Below are 26,070 nucleotides of genomic sequence, written 5' to 3'. Positions count from 1 at the left end.
CACACCATCTTCCCCCTCTTGGATACCTTCCATGTTCCCAGTGGTCTGTTCCCAACTCTATACTGCAGTACAGGGATTTCTAAAATATAAATCTGTCCCTGTCACTCCCCTGTGAAAACTCACCCATGGGGAATCTGACCAGGCTGCATTTGGGGACTGGTCAGAGTGAGGAGGGATCTTGTGTCGGCTAGGATTTCTGGTAGACGCCCCTCTGCACTATCCACTTGTGGTGGTCGGGGGCGGGGAAGGGGCGGGATTGAGCCCCCTTCCCCCCTCCTCCTTACTGCGGAAAGCTGCAGAGCTAAGGGCACTCACTTCCTATTCACCAGTCAGCAGGGAGGACTCCTCTCAGCAGCCACGTAGGCATTCTCTTCTCTCTGGAGGAAAAGGCCCAGCAGCTGTCGGAGGAAAAGGCTCACCAGCTGTCAGAGCAAAAGGACATGTCGCAGCTAAGTAAGAATCTGGGAGATCCGAGTCCCCCGGAGGAGGCCCCTAAGCCCGCGGTTTATAGCCGCCCTACGGTTCTGATGCGGGCCCCGCCCGCCTCCTCGCGGGCCCCTCCAGTCCCTTGGGACCCACCTCCGATTGATTTGCAGGCTTCACTGGCCGCTTGGCAGGCACCGCAGCCTGCTTGGGAGGCTCCGCAGGGCCAGCCGCCTGCCCCCATAGCACCCATGTCCCAGCCTCCGTCCCTAGGGGGCCCGATGGTCCAGGCTCCCCCTCTGGGGGGCCCGATGGGCAAGCCTCCGACTCCCGGAGTCTTGATGATCCATCCTCCACCTCCGGGAGCCCCGCTGGCCCAGCCTCCGACTCCGGGGGTCCTGATGATGCATCCTTCGGCTCCCGGAGCCCCCATGGCACATCCTCCTCCTCCGGGGACACCAATGGCACATCCTCCTCCTCCTGGGACCCCGATGGCCCATCCTCCTCCTCCTGGGACCCCGATGGTGCACCCTCCTCCTCCGGGGACTCCAATGACACACCCTCCTCCTCCCGGGACCCCGATGGCGCATCCTCCTCCTCCGCCGGCGACCCCAATGGCCCATCCTCCCCCTCCGGGGACCCCGATGGCGCAGCCTCCAGCTCCGGGAGTCCTGATTCCCCAGCCTCTGACTCCGGGAGTCCTGATGGTTCAGCCTCCTGCTCCGGGAGCTCCGATAGCCCAGCCTCCGCCTCCGGCACCCCTGATGGCCCAGCCTCCTCCTCTAGGAGCCCCAATGGCCAAGCCTCCAGGTCCTGGAGTCCTGATGATCCATCCTGCAGGCTCAAGACCTCCGATCACCCAGCCTCCAGCGACAGGAGCCCCGATAGTTCAGCCACCGGCGCCGGCCCCACCTGCGCAGCCTATGGCTTCCTGGGCTCCACAGGCTCAGCCTCTGATCCTGCAGATCCAGTCACAGGTTATAAGGGCTCCTCCGCCGGTTCCCCAGGGCCCACAGGCCCCACCGGCGCCGCTGGCCACTCCCCCGGGCTGGCAGGCCACCTCGCCAGGATGGCAGGCCCCACCACAAGGCTGGCCAGCCACACCCCTGGGCTGGTCGACCACACAGGTCACCTGGCCTGGTCCGACGATCGCTTGGCAGGCACCTCTATCAGTGCGCCCTGGGCCACCACCCATCCGCCCTGGCCCACCGCCCATCCGCCCAGGCCCACCGCCCATTCGCCAGGCCCCACCCCCAATACGCCAGGCACCGCCACTGATCCGCCAGGCACCGCCACCCATCCGCCCTGCCCCGCAGGTCCTGGCCACCCCACCGCCTCTCTGGCAGTCCCTGCCGCCCCCGCCACCGCTGCGGCAGGCCCCGCAAACTCGACTGCCTACCCCGCAGTTGAGGGCGGCCCCGCCAATTCGGGCGGCCCCGCAGGTGCCAACAGCCCCTCCAGCACCGCAGATGCCGACCGCACCTCCTGCTGTCCCGCAGGCGCCCCCAACGGTGATGCCGGCCCCTCTACCGGTCCCACTGTCGGCCCCTCAGGCTGTGCACTGCCCACCCATCATCTGGCAGGCACCAAAAGGCCAACCTCCAGTGCCGCAGGAGATGCCAACGTCCATGGAGTTCCAGGAAGTACAGCAAGCCCAGGCCAGCCTGGCCTGGCAGGCTCCAAAGGCCCAGGGGCAATTCTGGCAGTCCCTGCCCACACAGGAGGCCCAGAGGCAGGGCCCACCACTGGTTCAGCTGGAGCAGCCCTTTCAGGGGGCCCCCGCCTCCCAAAAGGCCCTGCAAATCCAACTACCCACCCAGCAGGCCCAGCTCTCGGGCTCGCAGGCAGAGCTGCCATCCATGCAACTCCAGCCCTCCTGGCAGGGCCCCTCTGCAGCCCTGCAGGGCCAGCCTGGAGCCCCCTTAACAGGGGCAAATTTTCCCATGGGCTCTGCTAAATCATTGATGACTTCATCAGGAGAATCTAGGGCTTCTTCTATGGACCGAAGGACCTCTTCAAAAGATCGTAGGACCTCTTCAAAGGAACGCAAGGCTCCTCTTAAGGACCGGATGATCTTCGGTGGCACTTTCTGTGCTCCCAGGGCAATGCCAACTGCTGGAGCACACCTGCCGACTCCCTGGAAAAACTTGCCTACCACATCTGAGACCTTTAATGCCACCCCAAGGGTCTTTCCATCTACCTCCCAGTTCCAGCCTGCCTCTTCTAATGCCTTCAAGGGCCCATCTGCCACCTCAGAGGCCCCAAAGTCACTGCCATTTACTCTGCAGGATCCGTTTGCCTGCATTGAGGCCCTGCCTGCAATCCCATGGGTTCCACAGCCCAATGTGAATTCCTCAAAGGCATCCAAGGCAGGACCCAGTATCCTGATGGCGACTGCAGCTGCCCCACAAGTGATGGCCATCACTCAAGAGGCCTCAAAGACCTCGGCTGAGCCACCACGTCGCTCAGGCAAGGCCACCCGGAAGAAGAAGCATCTGAATACAGAAGAGGAGGATAGTAGTGGCAAGATGCTGAACATGTGTCACTGGCAGGCCCCCAGGCGCTGGGAAAGTCTAGACTTGAACGACTGGGAGGTGCAAACACCCATCCAATTCCTGTGTGACTGGGAGGGCCCAAGCACCTCCCGAATCCTGAGTGGCTGGGAGGGCCTGAGTACCTCCCAGATCCTGAGTGGCTGGGAAGGGCCCAGCACTTCTTGGGCCCTGAGTGCCTGGGAGGGCCCGAGCACCTCAAGGGCCCTGGGCCTCTGGGAAAGCCCAGTTAGCCCTCCGTCCTTGATCATCTCTGAGCTCCCTACTCTTGCTCAGGGATGTGGTGCCACCCAATATGATCCCAAGCTGGAGACTCAACCACTGTCTCCCTTGGATGAGCGAGCAAATGCACTGGTGCAGTTCCTCTTGGTTAAGGACCAAGCCAAGGTGCCCATTAAGCGCTCGGAGATGGTGAAATTCATCATCCGTGAATATAAAGATGAGTGCTTAGAAATCATCAGCCGTGCTAGCCACAAGCTGGAGTGTGTTTTTGGTTACCAGTTGAAGGAAATTGATCCCCAAAACCACTCTTATATTCTCATCAACAAGGGTAGAAAGGGTGACACAGGTGTGTCCTATTTGGACAGGCCCAAGTTAGGCCTCCTGATGGTGGTTCTGAGCCTCATCTTTATGAAAGGCAATTGTGTCAGGGAGGACCTGATCTTTACTTTTCTGTGTAAATTAGGGCTGAATATCCGGGAGACACATGGTCTCTTCGGAAATACAAAGAAGCTCATCACCGAAGTGTTTGTAAGGGAGAAGTACCTGGAGTACAGGCGAATCCCCTTTACTGAGCCAGAAGAGCATGAGTTCCTCTGGGGCCCCCGAGCATTCCTTGAAACCAGCAAGATGATTGTCCTGAAGTTTTTGGCCAGGCTGTATAAGAAAGATCCACGGTGCTGGCCATACCAGTACTATGAAGCACTGGCAGAGTGTGAGTCTGAAGATCTGGATGAGGATGAGTCTGGCCCCGATGATAAAACCGATGACCCCACCAGCAGCCCCCCTCCCCATTAATGTTGTTTAGCAGATATCTCATGGTTCCTTTGGGTCCCCGGCCTAAGGCCACTGACAGGGTGGGGTGGGGGGGACGTTTTGTTTCTGGTGTTTCTGTTCAAGTTCTGTGTGTGTAAGTTTGGATTTCAATTTGCTTTTGTATCTGCCAAAGCTTTGTACATTTTCATGTGGTGTTGATTTCAACTGGCTATTGTTCTATTTGGTATTTTGGCATCTGTATTTTTAACTGAGATCTGTGATTCTCTGTTTTGTGTTATAATTGTTATGTTTTGGTATCAGAGTTGTGCTGGTTTTGTGAAATGAATTGAGAAGCTATCCATCTCATTCTGGTACAGATTATGTAGCATCAAAATAGGCTATTCTTTGAATGTTAAAATGACTCATCAGTAAAAGCTGTCTGCAGAAAAAGAAATATCTATATCTATATATAAATATAATTTCAGCATAATATGGAAGTGTTTGTCTTTATTCTAATTTTTATTCTAGGTACTGGGAGCCAAGTTTTACCATCCTCTCCAAATACAGCTGAACATCAAGACAATTTCCAGTAATAGTAGATACCACGGTGACAGAACTGTTTTTTCAAAACAGTGCTACATATGTTGTAATTATGCAGTAATTGCAGTGGGAGTTGGAATGTAAGATGAAAGCAAGAGTAAAGCTTCACACATCAATGAAGGTGAATCAAGAGGAGGTTTTTAATCCTTCTGATTCATCACAATAGTCTTTTAAAGTAGGCATTATTCCCATTTTGTAGGTGAGTGTCTAAGGCTAAAGTAGATCAATTAAGTGGGACATGTCAGTACCAAGACAAGGTTGTAATTTGAAGCAGAAAATTTTCTTAAGGTTATGTGGAAAGCCACGACCATCTATCTGCCTGTAGATCAAAGTACCAGGTTTGTTAGCCATGGGGAGAACAAAGGAGTCTTGGCCAGTTCTGGTGGGTGGCGGGTGTCCAGCACCTCAGGGAACCATGAGTTTAATCAACACATTGACATAGGCATTGAAAGATTCTCCCTGCAAAATATAACAGGGAAAAGGAAATACCAGGCTTCATTGAACTGAGATCATGCAGGTCGCAGTGGGTCAGGGGGAAGACGGGGGATAACACCGGGGTCTAACATACAAGGGAAGTCAGTTGGAAACTGGCTGATGTACTAAATAACCGGCAGTCAGTCCTTGGGTGCAGGATCTGGTGTGGGAGGTGGGGACCAAAGAGTTTTGGAAGAAGATATTCATGAGCACCTGACCCTGCTGGAGTGCGCAAAAGGACGTTCCTGAAGGTATCGCTATCTTCTCAGGGATGGGGACCATCAGCGTTGTTGCATCTCTACTGTTCTGGAAGGTTCCAGGGCCCCCAAATCCCGCCCTCCTTCTCTTGGTGGATAAAGCGCCTCAGTGGGGTACACGGCAGAAGTGGTATTCATCTGCCACCTAGCGGCCTGTTACGGTTCTGTCGCTCCTGCAATGGCTCAGCCCCAACCGCGGTCAAGAATCTCACACCCCAAATACTTGGATTTAGACTGGAACTTGCTTCACAACCCTTGCCCTTAATTTTACCTACATTTGGGCTCAAATGCTCTTTCTTTTCTCTTACGTCATAGGGCAAGGTGAAACTTCCTCCCGAGGTCCAATTCAGTCTCATTTGAGAAGCTGAAATTCTAGAAGAGGAGATGAACTCATAAATCCATTCCCCGCCCCCAGCACGGAGCTGTATTTTCTGGGATGACAGCCCCCACCCCAGGACTGTCCTGGCTACAGAGTATTTTTGGCACATTATCCACGTGGCTAGGTTTTCCAGAGATTCGGAAGGAGTTTCTTGTAAACTCCTTAGGTCAGAGTGTACTGGGCTTCCTTGCCAATCTTCACTTATTTAGATGACAACAGCAAATGCCCTTTGAACGTAATAGTACCGTTGCAGCTGAGAACTGTCCCGCAAAGAGGCTTTTTTGAGCCTCAAAATTGGCACATGGGTCTAGGATTTTTAATTTCTTTATAGCTTATTTATTATTTTTATAGTTTTTTTCTCCAAACTATCCACTCACGGGTGACTTGAGCAACTTCATCTCATTTATCCTATCATCTGGTGCAAAGCAAATGATCTCATTTAAGCAATGCCAAAGGCTTAAGACCTGAACAGAATTAAAATGTAATGAGATATAAGTGTCAATAACATTACAGTTTTTTAATTGCATTCAAAATAAATTGGCAAAATATTCAACTGAAATGTTTAAGAAAGAACAGTTGACATTATAAAATCAGAGAGATGAAAACGGAATCCAGGAAAATGGGAAGCTACAGGGTAGGATGCAATGAGAGAAAATTCAAAGCTATTTCGAAGTTCTAAAATGTAGATAAATTTAGTAGGAAGATTTTTAGTATGAAGATTTTTATTACAAAATGAAGAAAAACTAAAACTTCTGTAAACTAAATGGGCAAAAGCTATCAGATGACAAACACAAAAAGAAACACAAATGGAAAATGACGTTGGAAATGTTTCACCTCACTAATAGCTAAGGATGTTACCCATTATAAGTATTAGACCAGCATTCCACCTTTCATTTATTAAAGTGGCACAGAATAAAATGAAAGCTCATAGAATATCCAGTGAAAATAGAGTTATTGTAAAACTGGTATCCTTATAAACTGGTGATAAAAGTATAAATTATTGCAAATTACCCTGAAATAAATTCAGTCAACTGCATCTCCAAGAGATTTAAAAATAACACTAGCAGAAATTCATCAAATGGGAATGTATTGAATGGAAATAACTTGCATGGGGCAAAAGCTTTTCCACAAAGAGAGCTGCTTAGGGAAGTGGAGGAGACTGATAATATGCACGCACACCTCATACAAGCCTACTAGCAGCAAGGTGGTCCTGCTGCCAAAGGCGTCCTTAGAAACCACTTACAATTTGCTACAGCACAAAATTATGTGCAACAGAACAGAGACATAACAATCTTTGCCTGAAAATTTTGAAAGTGGGTGCTAGCAGTCTTATATGAAAGCTGTGGAATTATCTCAACCTTTTAGATTAAGCTGTAGACTCCTTGAGAAGAGAAATTTAAAGTTTTTTGCAAAGTGGGACTTCCTTCATGCACAGTGGATAGGAATCTGCCTGCCAGAGCAGGGAACATGGGTTTTATCCTTGTTCCAGGAAGATCCCAAATGAGGTGGAGCAACTAAGCCTGAGTGCTGCAACTGCTGAGCCTATGCTTTAGAGCACGCAAGCTGAAACTTCTGAGCCAGCCTGCATGCCACAACTACTGAAGCCCATGCCTAGAGCCTGTACTCCACAACAAGAGAAGCCACGACAATAAGAAGCCCGTGCACCATGACGAAGAGTAGCCCTCTTCTTGCTGAAACTAGAGAAAGCCCACACAAAGCAGCAAAGACCCAGTGCAGACAAAAATATAATAAATAAACAATTATAAATGTTTCCCAGAGGGATGGAATCAAGTGCATTGTTGTACAGGATGTTAAGTTGTAAGCAAGGTAATATCTTAGGATGTTGACCTAGAAATGATCTGAAATTCACAGTACTATTACTGCAAGTCATTCTTCTTGAGAGACTTAGAGGCAAAGATCAATTGCCTGTCAAAGCAGTACATAAAGCAACATTGTCAGCAACCACAATGTGCAGCATCATCTCATCTAAAAGACAGAGGCTCAGCCCAGACATGTCTGTATCTAACCAGAGCCTAACATGTGTGCAGCTCTCCCCCATTTGGTCACTAGACTGTTGCCTTTGACATTGCCTCCTACCTTCAATATTATCTCACACAAACTGCTGTGTTTGCTGTATGGAGCACAATGTTTCACTCTGTGTAAAGCCTGTGATGGCTTTTAGTTTATCTTAGAGTTAGACATTGCTCACTTTCCTCATCCTGAGTGTCAAGGGGCATCAGGTTAGAGTTGGGTAGCCTAAATTGGATTTACAAATGAGGCCAGGGGTCCCTCTGCTGGAGAGTTGGAGGAACTCCTAGGATTCTATAGGAAACACCCAGGAGTGACAAAAAGGATGGGTCTTAAAGAGAATTCCTACTGTATAGCACAGGGAACTCTGCTCAATACTCTCTAACAACCTAAAGTGGAAAATAATTTGAAAAAGGATAGATACATGTATGTATGTATATATACATATATATATACACATATATGTATATATATGTGTGTGTGTATATATATATATATATATATATATATATATACAACTGAATCATTTTGCTATACACCCTAATGGCAGAAAGCAAAGAGGAACTAGAGTCTCTTGATGATGGTGAAAGAGGAGAGTAAAAAAGCTGGCTTAAAACTGAACACTCAAAAACTGGGATCATGGCATATGGCCCCATGGCAAATAGATGAGGAAAAAATGGCAACAGTGACCTGATGTAAAGAGCCAACTCATTGGAAAAGACCCTGATATTGGGAAAGATTGAGGGCAGGAGAAGGAAGTGACAGAGGATGAGATGGGTGGATAGCATAATAAACTCAATGGACATGAGTTTGAGAAAACTCCAGGAGATGGTGAGGGACAGGGAAGCCTGGAGTCCTTGGGGTCCATGGGGTCCACAAGAGTGGGACATGACGTAGCAACTATTGAACAACAACAATACACCTGAAACTAACACAACATTGTTAATCAACTATCAGATCAGATCAGATCAGTCACTTAGTCGTGTCCGACTCTTTGTGACCCCATGAATCGCAGCACGCCAGGCCTCCCTGTCCATCACCAACTCCTGGAGTTCACTGAGACTCACATCCATCGAGTCAGTGATGCCATCCAGCCATCTCATCCTCTGTCGTCCCCTTCTCCTCCTGCCCCCAATCCCTCCCAGCGTCAGAGTCTTTTCCAGTGAGTCAACTCTTAGCATGAGGTGGCAATACAAAATAAAATTTTTAAAAGAGAGGGACTGTCATTTAGATTACACACTCCCTGTTTTCTTTTATCTCCAACCCCAAAAGTCCTGTGAGCACAAGAAAGACAGGCAAGATAGCAGGTCTGGCTTCTCTGAAGAGAATCTCTGGGAAAGGAAACCTAGCAATCCATTGTGGTTTGTACTATAAAGATAGATTGTTAGGTTTCCTTTCCTGCAGTGCCACTGAGCTAAATAGGAGAAAAATGATAATGAAGGAGTCTCCCCATATGGGCAATGTCCTTCTTTTAAATTGTTCAAAGAACCTTGCTGTGAACCCCAAGGAGAGATTTATAACACTGCTATCCCACTGGGTCAATCCCCTAATCCTTTTAGATTCTGAAACCTATACTGGTTCCTTTCTGTTTTAAGAGACAAAGCCTATATGGGGAGACTCCTTCATTCTCAGTTTTCTCCTATTTAGCTCAGTGGCACGGCAGGAATTCTCCTGGGGTCTCAGAGAGATACGTTCTCAGTGCAAATGACTTCATTCTGCAAGCTGTCAGTCTCCCAGTTAGACTGGCTTTCTCTGCCCTCACTTCTTCAGAGTAACTTCAACTTGTTTGTCTTAGAGGGCTACCAGAGGGATTCAGGTTGTCCCATCAACCAGCAATAATCACAGAAATATTTCCTATACCTGTAGTCCTCCTGGAGTGTGCTCTCTAGTGATGCAGACTCTTCCCTGAAACAGAGCTACCTGGGGTCACAAAGCTGTGGGAATTGATTTCTGACTTTCTTGACTTCTTCAGGGCATGCTTAAAAACATTTTGCTTAATACAATTATGTAAAGTTTAAAAATAAAATAAAATTTAAAAAAAGAATTTAAAAAATTTTTTTGTTTATTAAAATTTTTAAATAAATTTAAATCTAAATTTAAATTAGAGATACAAGGGGAATATTTCAGGTAAAGATGCACACAATAAAGGACATAAATGGTATGGACCTAAGAGAAGCTGAAGATATTAAGAAAAAGTGGCAAAAATATACAGAATAACTATGCAAAAAAAGATCTTAATAACCCAGGTAACCACAATGATGTGATCACTCATCTAGAGCCAGATATCCTGGAGTGTAAAGTTGAGTGGGCCTTCAGAGGCATCTCTACCAACAAATCTAGTGGAGGTGATGGAATTCCCATTGAGCTATTTCAATAATCAAAGATGATGGTGTTAAAGTGCTGTACCCAATATGCCAGAAAATTTGGAAAAGTCAGCTATGGCCACAGGAATTGAAAGGTCAGTTTTCATTCCAATCCAAAATAAAGTCAATGCCAAAGAAAGTTCAAACTACCACAGAATTTCACTCACCTCACACACTAGCAAAGCAATGCTCAAAATTCTCCAAGGAAGGCTTCAACAGTACGTGAACTGTGAAATTCCAGATATTCAAGCTGGATTTAGAAAAGGCAGAGGAACCAGAGATCCACTTGCTGATATCATTGGATCATCAAAAAAGCAAGAGAGTTCCAGAAAAACACCTACTTCTGCTTTATTGATTACGCCAAAGCCTTTGACTGTGTGGATCACAACAAACTGTGGAAAATTCTTCAAGAGATGTGAATACCAGACCACCTGACCTGCCCCCTGAGATATGTGTATGCAGGCCAAGTAGCAACAGTTAGAACTGGACATGGAACAACAGACTGGTTCCACATCAGGAAAGGAGTACGTCAAGGCTGTATATTGTGAGCCTCCTTATTTAACTTCTATGCAGAGTACATTATGTGAAATGCCGGGCTGGATAAAGCACAAGCTGGAATCAAGACTACAGGGAGACATATCAATAACCTCAGATATGCAAACGATACCACCCTATGGCAGAAAACAAAGCAGAACTAAAGAGTCTCTTGATGAAAGTGAAAGAGGAGAATGAAAAAGTTGGCTTAAAACTCAACATCAGTAAACTAGGTCATGGCATCCAGTCCCATCACTTCATGGGAAATAGATAGGGAAACAGTGGAAAAAATGAGAGATTTTAATTTTAGGGGCTCCCAAATCACTGCAGATGGTAACTGTAGCCATAAAATTAAAAGATGCTTATTCCTTGGAAGGAAAGTTATGACCAACCTAGACAGCATATTAAAAAGCAGAGACATTACTTTGCCAAAAAAGGTCTATCTAGTCAAGGCTATGTCTTTTCCAGTAGTCATGTATGGATGTGAGAGCTGGAATATAAAGAAAGCTGAGCACTGATGAATTGATACTTTTGAACTGTGGTGTTGGAAAAGACTCTTGAGAGTTCCTTGGACTGCAAGGAGATCAAACCAGCCAATCCTAGTGGAAATCAGTCCTGAATATTCATTGGAAGGACTGATGCTGAGACTAAAACTTCAATACTTTGGCCTCCTGATATGAAGAGTTGACTCACTGGAAAAGACCTTGATGCTGGGAAAGACTGAAGGCAGGAGAAGAAGGGGACAACAGAGGATGGGATGGTTGGATGGCATCACCGACTCGATGGACATGAGTTTGAGCAAGCCCCAGGAGTTGGTAATGGACAAGGAAGCCTGGCATGCTGCAGTCCATGGGGTCACAAAGAGTCAGACATGAGTGAGTTACGGAACTGAGCTGATTTTTCATTTTTTGCTTTATTTAATTTTTTACAGTGTTTTGTTTGTTTCTGCCACACAACAATGGGAATTAGCCATAATGATACATTTAACTCCTCTTTCATGAGCTTCCTTTCCTCCATCCTCCTTACCCTCATCCATCTTGGTCATCACGGAGTGCCAGACTGGGCTCCTTGTGTTATACAGCAAGTTCTCACCAGCTATCTATTTTACACACAGTAGTATGTACATGTTGATGCTACTTTCTTCATTTGTCCCACTTTCTCCCTCCCTGACTATGTCCACAAATCCATTTTCCACACCAGCATCTCCGTTCCTTCCCTGCAAATAGGTTCATCAATACCGTTTTTCTAGATTCCATACATATATGTTTTTCTCTTTTTGACTTACTTCACTCTCTATAATAGGCTCTAGGTTCATCCACCTTACTAAAACTGGCTCAAAAAAAAATTTTTTTTTTTACAGTTAAGTGATATTCCATTGTATATATGTCCCACAGTTTCTTTATTCATTCATCTGCTGATAGACATCTAGGTCACTTCCATGCCCTGGCTGTTGTAAATAGTGCTGCAAGTGGCAAAGTTTTACTGGACAGTCTCCTGCATCCTTCGTCTGATCCCCCCCCCCCTCCATGTTTACATTGCATATATCAATAGTATAGTTTCAAAGATGCTGACAGCAGTACTAAGTACATATTAAGTTCAATTAAATTTTATCACAAAAATGTGGACTCTATAAATATCATCTCAATCAACATCTAGAATTATTTCACCACCACGAAGATTTCTCTCATGCTGTCTCATTATAGTCATGTGTAAACCTTCTCTCTGGCAATCACTAAACCCTGACAATCACTGCTATGCCCTTCATCACATTAATTTTCTAAGTTTGAGAATGCTATATAAATGGAATCATGCCCTTGAGTGACATTTTTCCACTCAACTATAATACCCTTGATATTTATCCAAGTTGCTGTGTGTATCAATATGGAGTTCATTCCTTTTCAGTGCTGCCAAATCATTTACCTATGAAGGACATTCTGGTTGTTTCAAAATTTGATCTCCTATAAATCTGCTATGGAGATTCCTGTGCAATCTTTTATATGCACATAAATATTTATGTATCTGAGATAAAAACGTCTGGATATAATTGCTGGGTTGGCAATTGAATATGGCAAATGAATAGTTAGTTTTAAAATGAAGCTACCAAACTGCTTTCCAGAATGATTGTAACATTTTACATTCCCATCAACCATGTATGAGAGATCCAGTTACTTCATATCCTCATAAACAGTTGGTATAATCACTTAAAAAATGTAGCCATACTAGTAGATGTGAAAAGAAGAGAAGCTAAAAGCAAAAGAGAAAAGGAAAAATATACCCATTTGAATTCAGAATTCCAAAGAATAGCAAGGAGAGATAAGAAAGCCTTCCTAAGTGATTAGTGCAAAGAGAGAGGAAAACAATAGAATGAGAAAGACTAGAGATTGCTTTAAGAAAATTAGAGATAGCAAGGATACATTTCATGCAAAGATGGGATCAAGAAAGACAGAAATGGTATGGACCTAACAGAAGCAGAAGATATTAAGAAGAGGTGGCAAGAAGATACAGAAGAACTATACATAAAAGATCTTCATGACCCAGATAATCACGATGGTGTGATCACTCACTTAGAACCAGACATCCTGGAATGTGAAGTCAAGTGGGCCTTAGGAAGCATCACTACAAACAAAGAAAGTGGAGGTGATAGAATTCCAGTTGAGCTATTTTAAATCCTAAAAGATGATGCTGTGAAAGTGCTGCACTTAATATGCAGCAAATTTGGAAAACCCAGCTGTGGCTACAGAACTGGAAAAGGTCAGTTTTCATTCAAATATCAAAGAAAAGCAATGTCAAAAGAATGCTCAAACTACAGCACAATTGCAATCATCTTACGTGCTAGTAAAGTAATGCTCAAAATTCTCCAAGGCAGGCTTCAACAATACATTAACTGTGAACTTTCTGATGTTCAAGCTGGTTTTTCTTTGAAAAGGCAGAGGAACCAGCGATCAAATTGCCCACATCCACTGGATCATCGAAAAAGCAAGACAGTTCCAGGAAAAAAAAAAAAAAAATCTGCTTTATTGACTATGCCAAAGCCTTTGACTGTGTGGAACATAATAAACTGTGGAAAATTCTGAAAGAGATGGGAATAACAAACCAACTGACCTGCCTCTTCAGAAACCTATATGCAGTTCAGGAAGCAACAGTTAGAACTGGACATGGAACAACAGACTGGTTCCAAATAGGAAAAGGAGTACATCAAGTCTGTATATTGTCACCCTGTTTATTTAATTTATATGCAGAGTACATCATGAAAAATGCCAGACTGTATGAAGCACAAGCTGGAATCAAGATTGCTGGGAGAAATATCAATAACCTTAGATATGCAGATGACATCACCTTTATGGTAGAAAGGGAAGAAGCACTAAAAAGCCTCTTGATGAAAGTGAAAGAGGGGAGTGAAAAAGTTGGCTTAAAGCTCAACATTCAGAAAAGTAAGATCATGGCATCTGGTCCCATCACTTCATGTCAAATGGATGGGGAAACAGTGGAAACAGTGGCAAACTTTATTTTTTGGGGCTTCAAAATCTCTGCAGATGGTGACTGCAGACAGGAAATTAAAAGACGCTTGCTCCTTGGAAGAAAAGTTATGACCAACCAGGACAGCATATTAAAAAGCAGAGACATTACTTTGTAACAAAGTTCTGTCTAGTCAAAGCTGTGGCTTTTTCAGTAGTCATGTATGGATGTGACAGTTGGACTATAAAGAAAGCTGAGCACCAAAGAATTGATGCTTTTGAACTGTGGTGTTGGGGAAGACTCTTGAGAGTCCCTTGGACTGCAAGGAGATCCAGCCAGTCCATCCTAAAGGAGATTAGTTTCTGTTTCTTAAACATAAGCTCCCTGCCTTCGGTTTTTGTGTGGTGTCCCCTCTACCTAGAATGATTGATTCCCAGGTATTCACATGGATTGCATTTCTCTGAAACCAGGCATGATTTCAGAATCAAATACCAGGTCCTCACAGGTATCCCTTTTGGGTTGCTCAGATAAGTTATAACTAGGCTCAATCTAGAGGCTTGGTTGTATTATACTGTGTTATATTAGGTGATGTAATCCCTTGTCATGTTATGTGATATCACATTCTTCTTCTTTTTTTTTTTTTGTCCTTTTTGGCCTTGCCATGCATTATTTGGGATCTTAGCTCCCCTATCAGGGATGAAACTTGTCCTTGCTTCACTGGGGGCATGGAGTCCTAACCATCCAACTGCCAGGGAAGTCTTACATTATTCTTGATAATGTAAATGTCAGTATGGATTAAAGAGAGTGGAGATTGAGAAGCTCTGTTCCCTGTAATTACCCAGGAACTGGGCATTTGCTCACTTAATGACCATATGTTTCACCTGGTTCTTAGAATCTATGTAATTCATTTGTCAGAAGAAGTAAGAGCATGGAGGATTCTGTCAGAGGGTTTCATAGACCAGATACTGGACTGGAGTGTTTTATTTCTGCATAAATCCCATCAGTTGGATTTCAACCATGTGGTATCAACTCACTGTGACTATGGATGGTAAATGTAGACCATCTGTGCATCCCAGGGAAAGAAGGATTGGATGAAAAATGCCAAGGTGGTCATTTTGTTCATTGAATATTCACTTCACTATTTCCTAAGTTGTTGAGCAAACTCCTTTCCTAAAGGGAGACAATCCAAAATTCATCTATGTATCAAATACAGTTCAAAATTTGGAATTTCGGAATGACACTGAAGTCCTGATGTGGTTTTTCATAGTCAAGGGCTTGGATAAGTTATTTTCTCTTGACATCAAATAGTCAACCAGAGAAAGGGAAAGGCTGGCCATAATGAAAATCCTTATTTGGAAAAGCAAATGAGACCCAGAGGTGTATAGAAATTATAGGTGCTACTGACACAAGTGATGCCTATCTACTGACACAAGTGATGCCTATGAGGCAGGGAGAAGTGATATTCTGGAAGGACATAGATGTGGGATAAAATCCTCATTCCTATTTTGTTAGTAAAAGGAATAAAGATGGAAGGCCTGGTAATACATTTCTTTACATTTGAATGCTGAGCAGAGAAAAGACATATGTCTTGATTCTATGTTGAAGTCTTGTCTAAGTACTTCACAAGTTTAATCCCACACCCTCACATTTGTACCTAGAAGGTCAGGCCACTTGCAGGCATGAGGGAACTTCTCTGAAGGAGAAACCAAAATTCTGTCTTCAAAGAACAAAACTCAAAGTCTGAAAAGAAAGTAAAAAGACATATGCAGTTGTGTGTTTGTAGAGCTATTTTTTTCAGTTCTTAATAACTCAGCTCAAAGAGGAACTAAGGTATGGAAAGAGTGTGTGAATAGGAGATACATATAAATGGGTTATATGTGACCTCGAGAAGTGAAGAGAAAGATGAGGTTGATGCTTCAATAAAAAGGAATGTTTGTGTTTATAACAGGGATCCTTTTGCAGCTTAGGTCCCAAATCAATGCTGGGATTTCATGTGTCTCCTGAGACACTCTCTAGAGAGATGTCAGTCCTTAAGACATTGAGTATGTAGTCTGAGATAATGCTTGTAGGCACTTTGCTCTTTGTGTCCAAAGAACCTAGAAACTTGTAATTCTAGGACAGAGGGTGGGTTGTTTGGACGCACTGCGCAATGGCAGAGCAATAAGAAATCTTAAACATACAATCATGCTCAGTTCAGAAAGATCCATATAAAATTTACTCTCTGATTTAGAAAAGGGCCCTTGTTCTGTAGGATACCCCATGGTTGTTGGCAATCTATGATAATTGCTTGTCTTCCTTACTAGGCGGTAAGCTCTACGATGGCCAGAACACTGTCTCTTTTTCTTACTATTAGCCTCTCAGCTTTTGTCACAATGCCTGACATATAGCAAATTTTCAGTAAATATGAGCTGAATAAATGAGAAACTTTCCTATAGCCATCATTGATGAACTGAATGAGAATTAGGCAATGATGCCTGTGTATTCTCTCTCAATGTATACACTGCAGCTCAGAGTCAAATGCCTATGGTACATGTTTGAACTCTTAGTACCTTGTTTAAAAAGAATTGGCTGTATTGAATGTTGTCTGCCTGGAATCTTTAAGGTTAACCATATGGGAACCACTGCGTCTAACAATAAACTTAACTTCATTATCTAGAAGAGATTCCTGGGTTTGAAGATGGTTACTGATTCTTGGAAACAAAAACTGAAGACATGTATCACAACTGAGTTCTGGGAGAACAAATGACAAAGCCTAGACTTATGTGCTCTGACCACCTCTTTGTATTGTAGCAATTATTAGATGGGAGATGGTTTATGGGTGGAGAGATCACCTATGGCATGCATAATTCAGGGTATACCTTGAACAAAACAGATACAAACCATGTCTTGGAGCTCCCAGACTAGTAGGGGGCTATTTAGTTCAACAATGGTAAAGGTACAGTGGATTATGCATCACAAATCAGGAAGATTTACCAACTTTAAGGAGGTTAAAGAAAGCTGTCAGCAGAAGTGTCACATAAACTGAAATTGAAGGCTGAGTAAATGGTAGAACACTCAGGGATCAGCTATTACAAACAGAAGAAAAACATGAATGAAAGCCTGAGAAAGGAATCACAGTGCATTTAGAGAGTGAAAGAGAAAGAGAGAAGTTGATGTATTCATGAGAAAGTATTCTGCATTCAAAGAACTGAGACCAGAGCATTGTTTCTTAAACTTCAAGTGTGTGTGTGTGTGTGTGTGTGTGTGTGTGCATGTGTGAAGAAGTTGGCAAGGGAGAATGTTGAAAGCGGAAACACAATGAAAAGGAATACGATGAAAGATCTTGTACATTATAATGGTAGGTTTGGTGTTTAACAATAATAAGAGACCTCTGAAGGCATTTAATCAGGAGAACAGTGTAATCAGATTTACATTTTGAGAGAGATGAAATGATATCTGTCTTCCCATACTCCCTGGTCCCCTACCTCCTAGAGCTCCTTTTGCTGCTGCTGCTGCTAAGTCACTTCAGTCATGTCCGACTCTGTGCGACCCCAGAGATGGAAGCCCACCAGGCTCCCCCATCCCTGGGATTCTCCAGGCAAGAACACTGGAGTGGGTTGCCATTTCCTTCTCCAGTGAATGAAAATGAAAAGTGAAAGGGAAGTCGCTCAGTCGTGTCCGACTCTTGGCGACTCCATGGACTGGAGCCTACCAGGCTCCTCCATCCATGGGATTTTCCAGGCAAGAGTACTGGAGTGGGCTGCCATTGCCTTCTCCGAGAGCTCCTTTTACTTTACTGAAAATCCTGGGGCTTAAAGGCAGTTGATTTGGGTAGGTCACGCATCACTGTTAACACTGTAGAGAGGCTTTAAAATAACCAAGGGTTCAGAAGGTGTGAAGGCACCCTTTGCATAATGAGACCATTACAATCATCTGAGGTGGCTTTGTTTCCTTTGTGTCGATTCAGATTCTCATGGAGAAAACTAGCTATAGCTCAGAAAGGAGACCCTTTCCTCTAACACCCCTGGAATGAGAGTATAAGGTCTCCTTGCCCTACAGGGCCACTAGGCAGTGGGAAAACAACAACAACAACAACAATTCTCCTCTCCACCAACTACCGACTGAGTATAAACTGAGCTGAAGAAAAAGTGACTAAGAGGCAATGGAGGTGAAGTGACATGAAAATGGTCTTGGTGGCCAGGATCGCATAATGTGAAAAGGAGAGGAAGTGGCAGAGGAGGAGAGGGTAGACAGCCTGGATGGGGAAGAGTTTCAAGGGAGATGACTATGGCAAGGGACATGGAGAGAGCAGGAGTTAGGAGATGATAGAAGCTTCTTCACATGAGACCTCCTTTCAGATCTGGGACATAAGACATTGCCCTGAGCACTGAGGTGTCAAAGTGCAGCAAAACTTAAAATTTTCTATCACAGACTCAAAATTCTAGATCAGCTTAAAGTATTGGCAGAACTCTGAAGGAAAGAAAAGACTGAACATTCTTTGTAAATTAGCAGTCATTTGGTTTGAAGAAGGAATGTGAGAAACCACATGTGTCCCTAATTGGGAGAACAGATCCTGCTCCGAGGCCATCACATGGTACTAGACTATACCCACTATGCCCTTCTGGACAGTATGAAGTATTAACCTGTTAATTTTCCAGTTGGAAAATTGTAAGGCTACCCGCCCTTCCCACCCATGTCCTTCTATTCTGAGACTGAAATTTGTGACATGCACTGTAGAAAGGAACAGAGGATCTTTAAGGTTAGAAAACTCATTCTTACTAGGGTGAAGAGAATGGATTGAGTGGGAATAATTAAGAAAGCAGGAGAGACAGATGGAAACTGTTTCAATAACTCAGCAAAGAGTAAAAGCTCACTAAGGTTACATAGCAGCAATGAGATGGAGAGAACCAGTAGATTTGGAGACTAAGAGCAGTCATCACTTGCCAACTACCTTACACTGAAGATCAAGAGAGATTCAGAGACATATGGAATTAAATATGAATGTAAGCTTTCAGGCTTGAGTGACTGGATGCATACTGGTGTCCTTTCTAGAACAGAAACACAGAAAGGTTGCTACTGAAATGGGAATTCAGTTTCTGATATCTGTGTCACATATCTAGAAAATAATGCCACAAAGGCAGATGCATTTATTTGTTTGTTGGTTTATTGCTTGATTCTGGAAAGCATTTGGAGTGATCTAGAAGGTGTTTATATATTCAACTGTGATTTTAGTTCCGAATGTGGGGAAAAAAAAAAAAAAATGTGAGTCAGAATAAAGACAATGATTGAAACCCTGGATGGAATGGAGATAGTGACTGATTATACAAAATGCTATTGAGAGCCAGGGATGGGAAGCTCCGAAAGCAGATGTGGAATATGCAAGTAATAGAAGGGTTCAGTTCAATTCAGTTCAGTGTCTCAGTCGTGTCTTACTCTTTGTGACCCCATGGACTGTAGCATGCCAGGCCTCCCTGCCCGTCACCATCTCACGGAGCTTACTTAAAGTCATGTCCATCGATCTAGTGATACCATTTAACCATCTTATCCTTTGTCCTTCCCTTCTCCTCCTGCCTTCAATCTTTCCCAACTTCAGGGTCTTTTTCAATGAGTCAGTTCTTCGCATCAGGACGCCAAAGTATTGGAGTTTCTGCTTAAGCATCCAATGCATATTCAGGACTGATTTTCTTTAGGATTGACTGGTTGGATCTCCTTGCAGTCCAAGGGACTCTCAAGAGTCTTCTCCAACACCACAGTTCAAAAGCATCAATTCATCGGTGCTCAGCTTTCTTTATATTCCAACTCTCACATCCATACATGACTACTGGTAAACCATAGCTTTCCAGAACATGGTTGCCAAAGTAATGTCTCTGCTTTTTAATATGCTAAGTTTGTCATAGCTTTCCTTCCAAGGAGCAAGCATCTTTTAATTTCATGGCTGCAGGCACCATCTGCAGTGATTTTGGAGCCTAAAAAAATAAAGTCTGTCACTATTTCCATTGTTTCCCCATCTATTTGCCATGAAGTGATGGGACTGGATGCCATGATCTAAGTTCTCTGAATGTTGAGTTTTAAGTAAACATTTTCACTCTTCTCTTTCACTTTCATCAAAAGTGTCTCTTCAGTTCTTCCCTTTCTGCCATAAGGGTGATGTCATCTGCATATCTGAGGTTATTGATATTTCTCCCAGCAGTCTTGACTCCAGCTTGTGCTTCATCCAGCCCAGCATTTCCCATGATGTACTCAGCATATAAGAAAATAAGCAGGGTGACAATATACAGACTTGACACACTCCTTTCCTAATTTGGAACCAGTCTTTTGTTCCATGTCCAGTTCTAATTGTTGCTTCTTGATTTGCATACAGATTTCTCAGGAGGCAGATAAAGTGGTCTGGTATTCCCATCTCTTTAAAAATTTTCCACAGTTTTTTGTGATTCTCATAGTCAAAGTCTTTGGTATAGTCAATAAAGCAGAAGTAGATATTTTTCTAGAAATCTTTTGCTTTTCTGATTATCCAAAGGATGTTGGCAATTTGATCTCTGTTTCCTCTGCCTGTTCTAAATCCAGCTTGAACATCTGGAAGTTCATGGTTCACATACTGTTGAAGCCTGGCTTGGAGAATTTTGAGCATTACTTTGCTAGTGTGTGAGATGAGCGCAATTGTGTGGTAGTTTGAACATTATTTAGCATTGTCTTTCTTTAGGATTGGAATGAAAATTGACCATTTCAAATCCTGTGGCCACAGCTGAGTTTTCCAAATTTGCTAACATATCGAAGGCAGCTTTTTAGCAGCTTCATCCTTGAGGATTTGAAATAGCTCTACTGCAATTCTATCACCTTCTGTAGCTTTCTTCTTGGTGATGTTTCCTTAGGCCCACTTGACTTTGCATTCTAGGAAGTCTGGCTCTAGGTGAGTGATCACACCATCGTGATTATCTGGATCATGAAGATTTTTTTTTGTATAGTTCTTCTGTGTATTCTTGCCACCTCTTCTTAATATCTTCAGCTTCTGTTAGGTCCATACCATTTCTGTCCTTTATTGTGCTCATCTTTCCATGAAATGTTCTCTTAGTATCACTAATTTTCTAGAAGAGATTTCTAGGCCTTCCCATTATATTGTTTAGAATGGAGGGTATTGTCATACTCTTCTGTTTATAAGAAGGGTATCACAGACAAATAAGAAAAATAATGATAAAATCTATTGACAGAGGCACTAGGAAGCTGCAATGTTCAGTGAACCAAGAAGGGGGAGAATTAGGCACTGCTCACAGGTTTAGATTGTGACGGGAAAGTATTCATTGGATTTAGCAGTAACAAGGTAATAGGAAGGGAAACTCTGATAACAATGGTATGTAAGAATGCATGTTAGGACTCTTCAGGGCTGTTTTACTTTCTGCAACCCTATGGACTGTAGCCCACCAGACTGCTCTTTCCATGGGATTCTCCAGGCAAGAATACTGGAATAGGTTGCCATGTACTTTGACAGAGGATCTTCTGATCCAGGGATCAAACTCACATCTCTTATGTCTCCTGCTTTGGCAGGTGGGATCTTTACCACACGTGACACCTGAGAAGCCCCAACAATGGTATAAAAATAAGAAAAAAATGAATAAGTAGAAGGAATGAGGTTATACAAATAAATTATAAGTGGAAGTAACGTGCATGTGTACATTTACACAGAAATTTGCAATAAATGTAAAGGAGTATTATGCCAGAATCTGGTCTTGACACTCTTCAGTGATATCATAGCAGTAGCAATTTCACTTACACTCTCTTATTTGCAGTATTATAATAAGTAAAATCAACATGATAATAGTTATCTTACTAAGTTGATCTTAATAGTTCTAGCTTACATTTCTCAAATCCTGCAGCATTCTGGATTCATACTGTTACACCTGGGGGTTACCTCCCATTTCTTGGTCAGTTCTGTTAAGATTCCTTTTCAATCACTGAACAAAATTTTCTGAAAAATAAGGGTTAGATGCCACACAATGGTACATTAGTCTCCTTGATTTTCCTCAAAGTGCAGTACCAAGCAACTCATTTACTCTTTATTTACTCAAAAAAATGTATTAATTTTCTACTATGTTCTGGGACTTCTGAATCCCTGTACCCTTTCTTCTAACCAGTTTGTTGATTATTTAGTTATAAATAATCCTGTTTAAAGTTCATGAAAGTTATTTATTGAGTTATTGGAGTTCTTTCAGTTCTATTTGTTCTGTCTCTATATTGTACTTATATATAAACCCGAGCTTGTCTCTTGCAAAGGCTTCATTTCACTAGAAGACACTTATTATGAGGATTTCCATGTGCTTTGTTGGACTGTGAAGAAATCTGAGTGCCAAAGAATTGATGCTTTTGAACTGCGGTGTTGGAGAACACTCTTGAGAGTCCCTTGGACTGCAAGATCCAACCAGTCCATTCTGAAGGAGATAAGCCCTGGGATTTCTTTGGAAGGAATGATGCTAAAGCTGAAACTCCAGTACTTTGGCCACCTCATGTGAAGAGTTGACTCATTGGAAAAGACTCTGATGCTGGGAGGGATTGGGGGCAGGAGGAGAAGGGGACGACAGAGGATGAGATGGCTCGATGGCATCACTGACTCGATGGACGTGAGTCTCAGTGAACTCCGGGAGCTGGTGATGGACAGGGAGGCCTGGCGTGCTGTGATTCATGGGGTCGCAAAGAGTCGGACACAACTGAGAGACTGAACTAAACTGAACTAAATTAACCCATGACATTATAGGAACTTGGGTATATAGTCATACCACGTAGGGGTGGTTGTTCCCTGGTTTCTTAAAAAGCCCAGTGTGGTGAAAAGTTGGTGCCCAAGGAAAGTATATCAGCCTGCTTCTGGGACTTAGTCTAAAATGCCATGGGGAGCCATATAAGCACATGTTTGTATCACCCATACCTGCCTGGATTTATCTCTACATTTAACACCTAGTATTTGACAGAGATGTTTTGTAGCTGTGATTTAAGAGATATACAAGTGCCTTAAACTGCCTTAAACAGCTCTGACTTGACCACAGGAAAGCACCCGCACAGATGAGAACTGGAGGTGTCTCAGAGTTCCCTTTGCTTCATTACCAGGCTAAAGTCTCTACCCTGGGCAGGATTTGTAATCTGCTAGGCATAATTCATGATATTTCAAAGATGTGCAGAAAACTGGATGTGCCCCAGCTGCCCCGAGAAAAACCCCATTCCTTTCCTAGAGCCCTGGTGATACACCTGCCTCCTATCCTTAAATTTCTTTACTCCCTGGGAACACTCCTGGGAAGGAGATGTTCTTAAAGAACAAGCTCTCTTTTCCCTATTCCTTGGTCAATGAATAAACTTTCTGCTCTGGTATCCAGAACGTAGTTTCACTTAATTGGTGTTTGCAACTCAGTGCAAAGGATCCACTGGAACCCAGTAACATTTGGTCCAGAGATCCCAGGAGTCATGGTCAGGGGTGGCCAAGGACCCGATTTGGAATGTGGAGTCAAGTGGAACTACAGGTAAAGCTTGGGAGCCTTCCTGTGGGCTGATTTCCAAATCACACTATTAGGGCTTTGCCCAAGGTGCAGGTGGAAGGCTCATATATCTACAGTGTGAAATTAGTGACAGTAATGGATGTGTTGCCTCTAGAACATGAAATTACCTGGGATGTGCTGTCCTGTTTCTGTATGTAACTTGTTTAATGGTGAGTCACAGGTTTTGACTGGGAAATTTTCCAGCTCACAGAGAACAAAATCATGGACAGAACCTTGACAATGATGCTGAACCCTGGATATTGTGAGGGATGGATTGTCCAGCTGTACTGGTGTAGGTAATATGTGAGGTTATACACATCCATCCATACTGCTTCCTCATAGGGACCCTCAGTATCAACATGATACCAAAAATGACATTTCCCACTTGTAAGGGATTTAAATACTGGCATCAGAGTTCTGCAATTACAGAACTGTTTAAATACCCACCAGGAGCTGTGTATATGTATATTAAGCTTTGTCCAGAGTGAAAGAAAAGTGGACTTGGATTTTCCCCATAATGGAAACAGAACAGAACATGTTAACTAGGTTAAGGTCATTTCTTGAACTACTGTTATGGCCTCAAACAATTCTGCAGTATCAGGAATTAGAGTCTTAATCAGGGGGAATCAGAGTATTGAGTTTCTGATAGTCAATGGGGAGGTGCCATTCATTAGTGGTTGGCTTAGGTTTTGACCTAAAGGGGCTTTTGAAAGGGAAGGTTTTGGCTTAATATCTCCAGTGTCAAGCACATTGTTAATGACAGAGTGTTGACCTTCAGTGCTTTATTTAACTTGGTACTAGAGGACATTTACCATCTTGCCTGAGGAGGAAGAGTTACTGGTGTCTATCAGGAAGGCTAAGAATTTGTTCCACATGGCATAGGGCCATGTCACCACAGCCATGAAAGAAAAAGTCCAGGGGCCATGAGGAGGAGAAACAGTTTGAGATAAATGTCCCATAGATTACATCCAAAAGGATTTGTACACTTTTGATTATTTTACCTGCATGCCCTGCAGGCAAATATGTTTCCCTTTTATGAATTTAGAGGCTCTGTCTGGAATGGCAATGACTTGGGTCAAGGTGTCTAAAAGGTCCCAAAAGACTGTAATTGAAATGGAAGAAAACATTCTATTATTATTTGTATTAAGTAAAATACATGTAAATTGAAGTGTCCAAAATTTTAAACCATATAAATGTAATGACTTCTGGCAAATATACAGATCTGTACAGCAATGTGCTGGTTAACTAGCTCTCTAGACAAACAATCGCTGATGTGCTGTTTGCCAATGTTTATGGTATAAATTTGTTGCTGCTCAGTTGCTCAGATCAGATCAGATCAGTCGCTCAGTCACGTCCGACTCTTTGTGACCCCATGAATTGTAGCACACCAGGCCTCCCTGTCCATCACCAACTCCCGGAGTTCACTCAGACTCGCATCCATTGAGTCAGTGATGCCATCCAGCCATCTCATCCTCTGTCGTCCCCTTCTCCTCTTGCCCCCAATCCCTCCCAGCTTCAGAGTCTCTTCCAATGAGTCAAATCTTCACATGAGGTGGCCAAAGTACTGGAGTTTCAGCTTTAGCATCATTCCTTCCAAAGAAATCCCAGGGCTGATCTCCTTCAGAATGGACTGGTTGGATCTCCTTGCAGTCCAAGGGACTCTCAAGTCTTCTCCAACACCGCAGTTCAAAAGCATCAATTCTTTGGCGCTCAGCCTTCTTCACAGCCCAACTCTCACATCCATACATGACCACAGGAAAAACCATAGCCTTGACTAGATGAACCTTTGTTGGCAAAGTAATGTCTCTGCTTTTGAATACGCTATCTAGGTTGGTCATAACTTTCCTTCCAAGGAGTAAGCGTCTTTTAATTTCATGGCTGCAGTCACCATCTGTAGTGATTTTGGAGCCCAGAAAAATAAAGTCTGACACTGTTTCCACTGTTTCCCCATCTATTTCCCATGAAGTGGTGGGACTGGATGCCATGATCTTTGTTTTCTGAATGCTGAGCTTTAAGCCAACTTTTTCACTCTCCACTTCCACTTTCATCAAGAGGCTTTTGAGTTTTTCTTTACTTTCTGCCATAAGGGTGTTGTCATCTGCATATCTGAGGTTATTGATATTTCTCCTGGAAATCTTGATTCCAGTTTGTGTTTCTTCCAGTCCAGCATTTCTCATGATGTACTCTGTATAGAAGTTAAATAAACAGGGTGATAATATACAGCCTAGACGTACTCCTTTTCCTATTTGGAACCAGTCTGTTGTTCCATGTCCAGTTCTAACTGTTGCTTCCTGACCTGCACACAAATTTCTCAAGAGGCAGATCAGGTGGTCTAGTATTCCCATCTCTTTCAGAATTTTCCACAGTTTATTGTGATCCACATAGTGAAAGGCTTTGACATAGTCAATAAAGCAGAAAGAGATGATTTTCTGGAACTCTCTTGCTTTTTCCATGATCCAGGGGATGTTGGCAATTTGATCTCTGGTTCCTCTGCCTTTTCTAAAACCAGCTTGAACATCAGGAAGTTCACGGTTCACA

At 43.5% G+C, this 26,070-nt stretch overlaps 1 protein-coding gene across 1 annotated transcript; it reads left to right on the top strand.

The window, feature by feature from the left end:
* Nucleotides 1-313: 313 nt before the first annotated feature.
* Nucleotides 314-4,440, top strand: MAGEL2 (MAGE family member L2). The gene has a single exon (XM_002696471.6). The coding sequence runs from the start codon at nt 441-443 to the stop codon at nt 3,990-3,992; it is 3,552 nt and encodes a 1,183-aa protein (XP_002696517.1). The 5' UTR covers nt 314-440; the 3' UTR covers nt 3,993-4,440.
* The last annotated feature ends 21,630 nt before the right edge of the window (nt 4,441-26,070 follow it).

Source organism: Bos taurus, chromosome 21 (assembly GCF_002263795.3).
Source record: "Bos taurus isolate L1 Dominette 01449 registration number 42190680 breed Hereford chromosome 21, ARS-UCD2.0, whole genome shotgun sequence".
In the NCBI taxonomy this organism is placed as follows: domain Eukaryota; kingdom Metazoa; phylum Chordata; class Mammalia; order Artiodactyla; family Bovidae; genus Bos; species Bos taurus.
Note: the sequence above shows the minus strand (reverse complement) of the source record. Positions and strands in the feature narration are given on the sequence as shown.

What these genes read in the sequence shown, in the direction of transcription:
- MAGEL2 (XM_002696471.6), top strand. Translation starts at nt 441, where the DNA reads ATGTCGCAGCTAAGTAAGAATCTGGGAGATCCGAGTCCCCCGGAGGAG.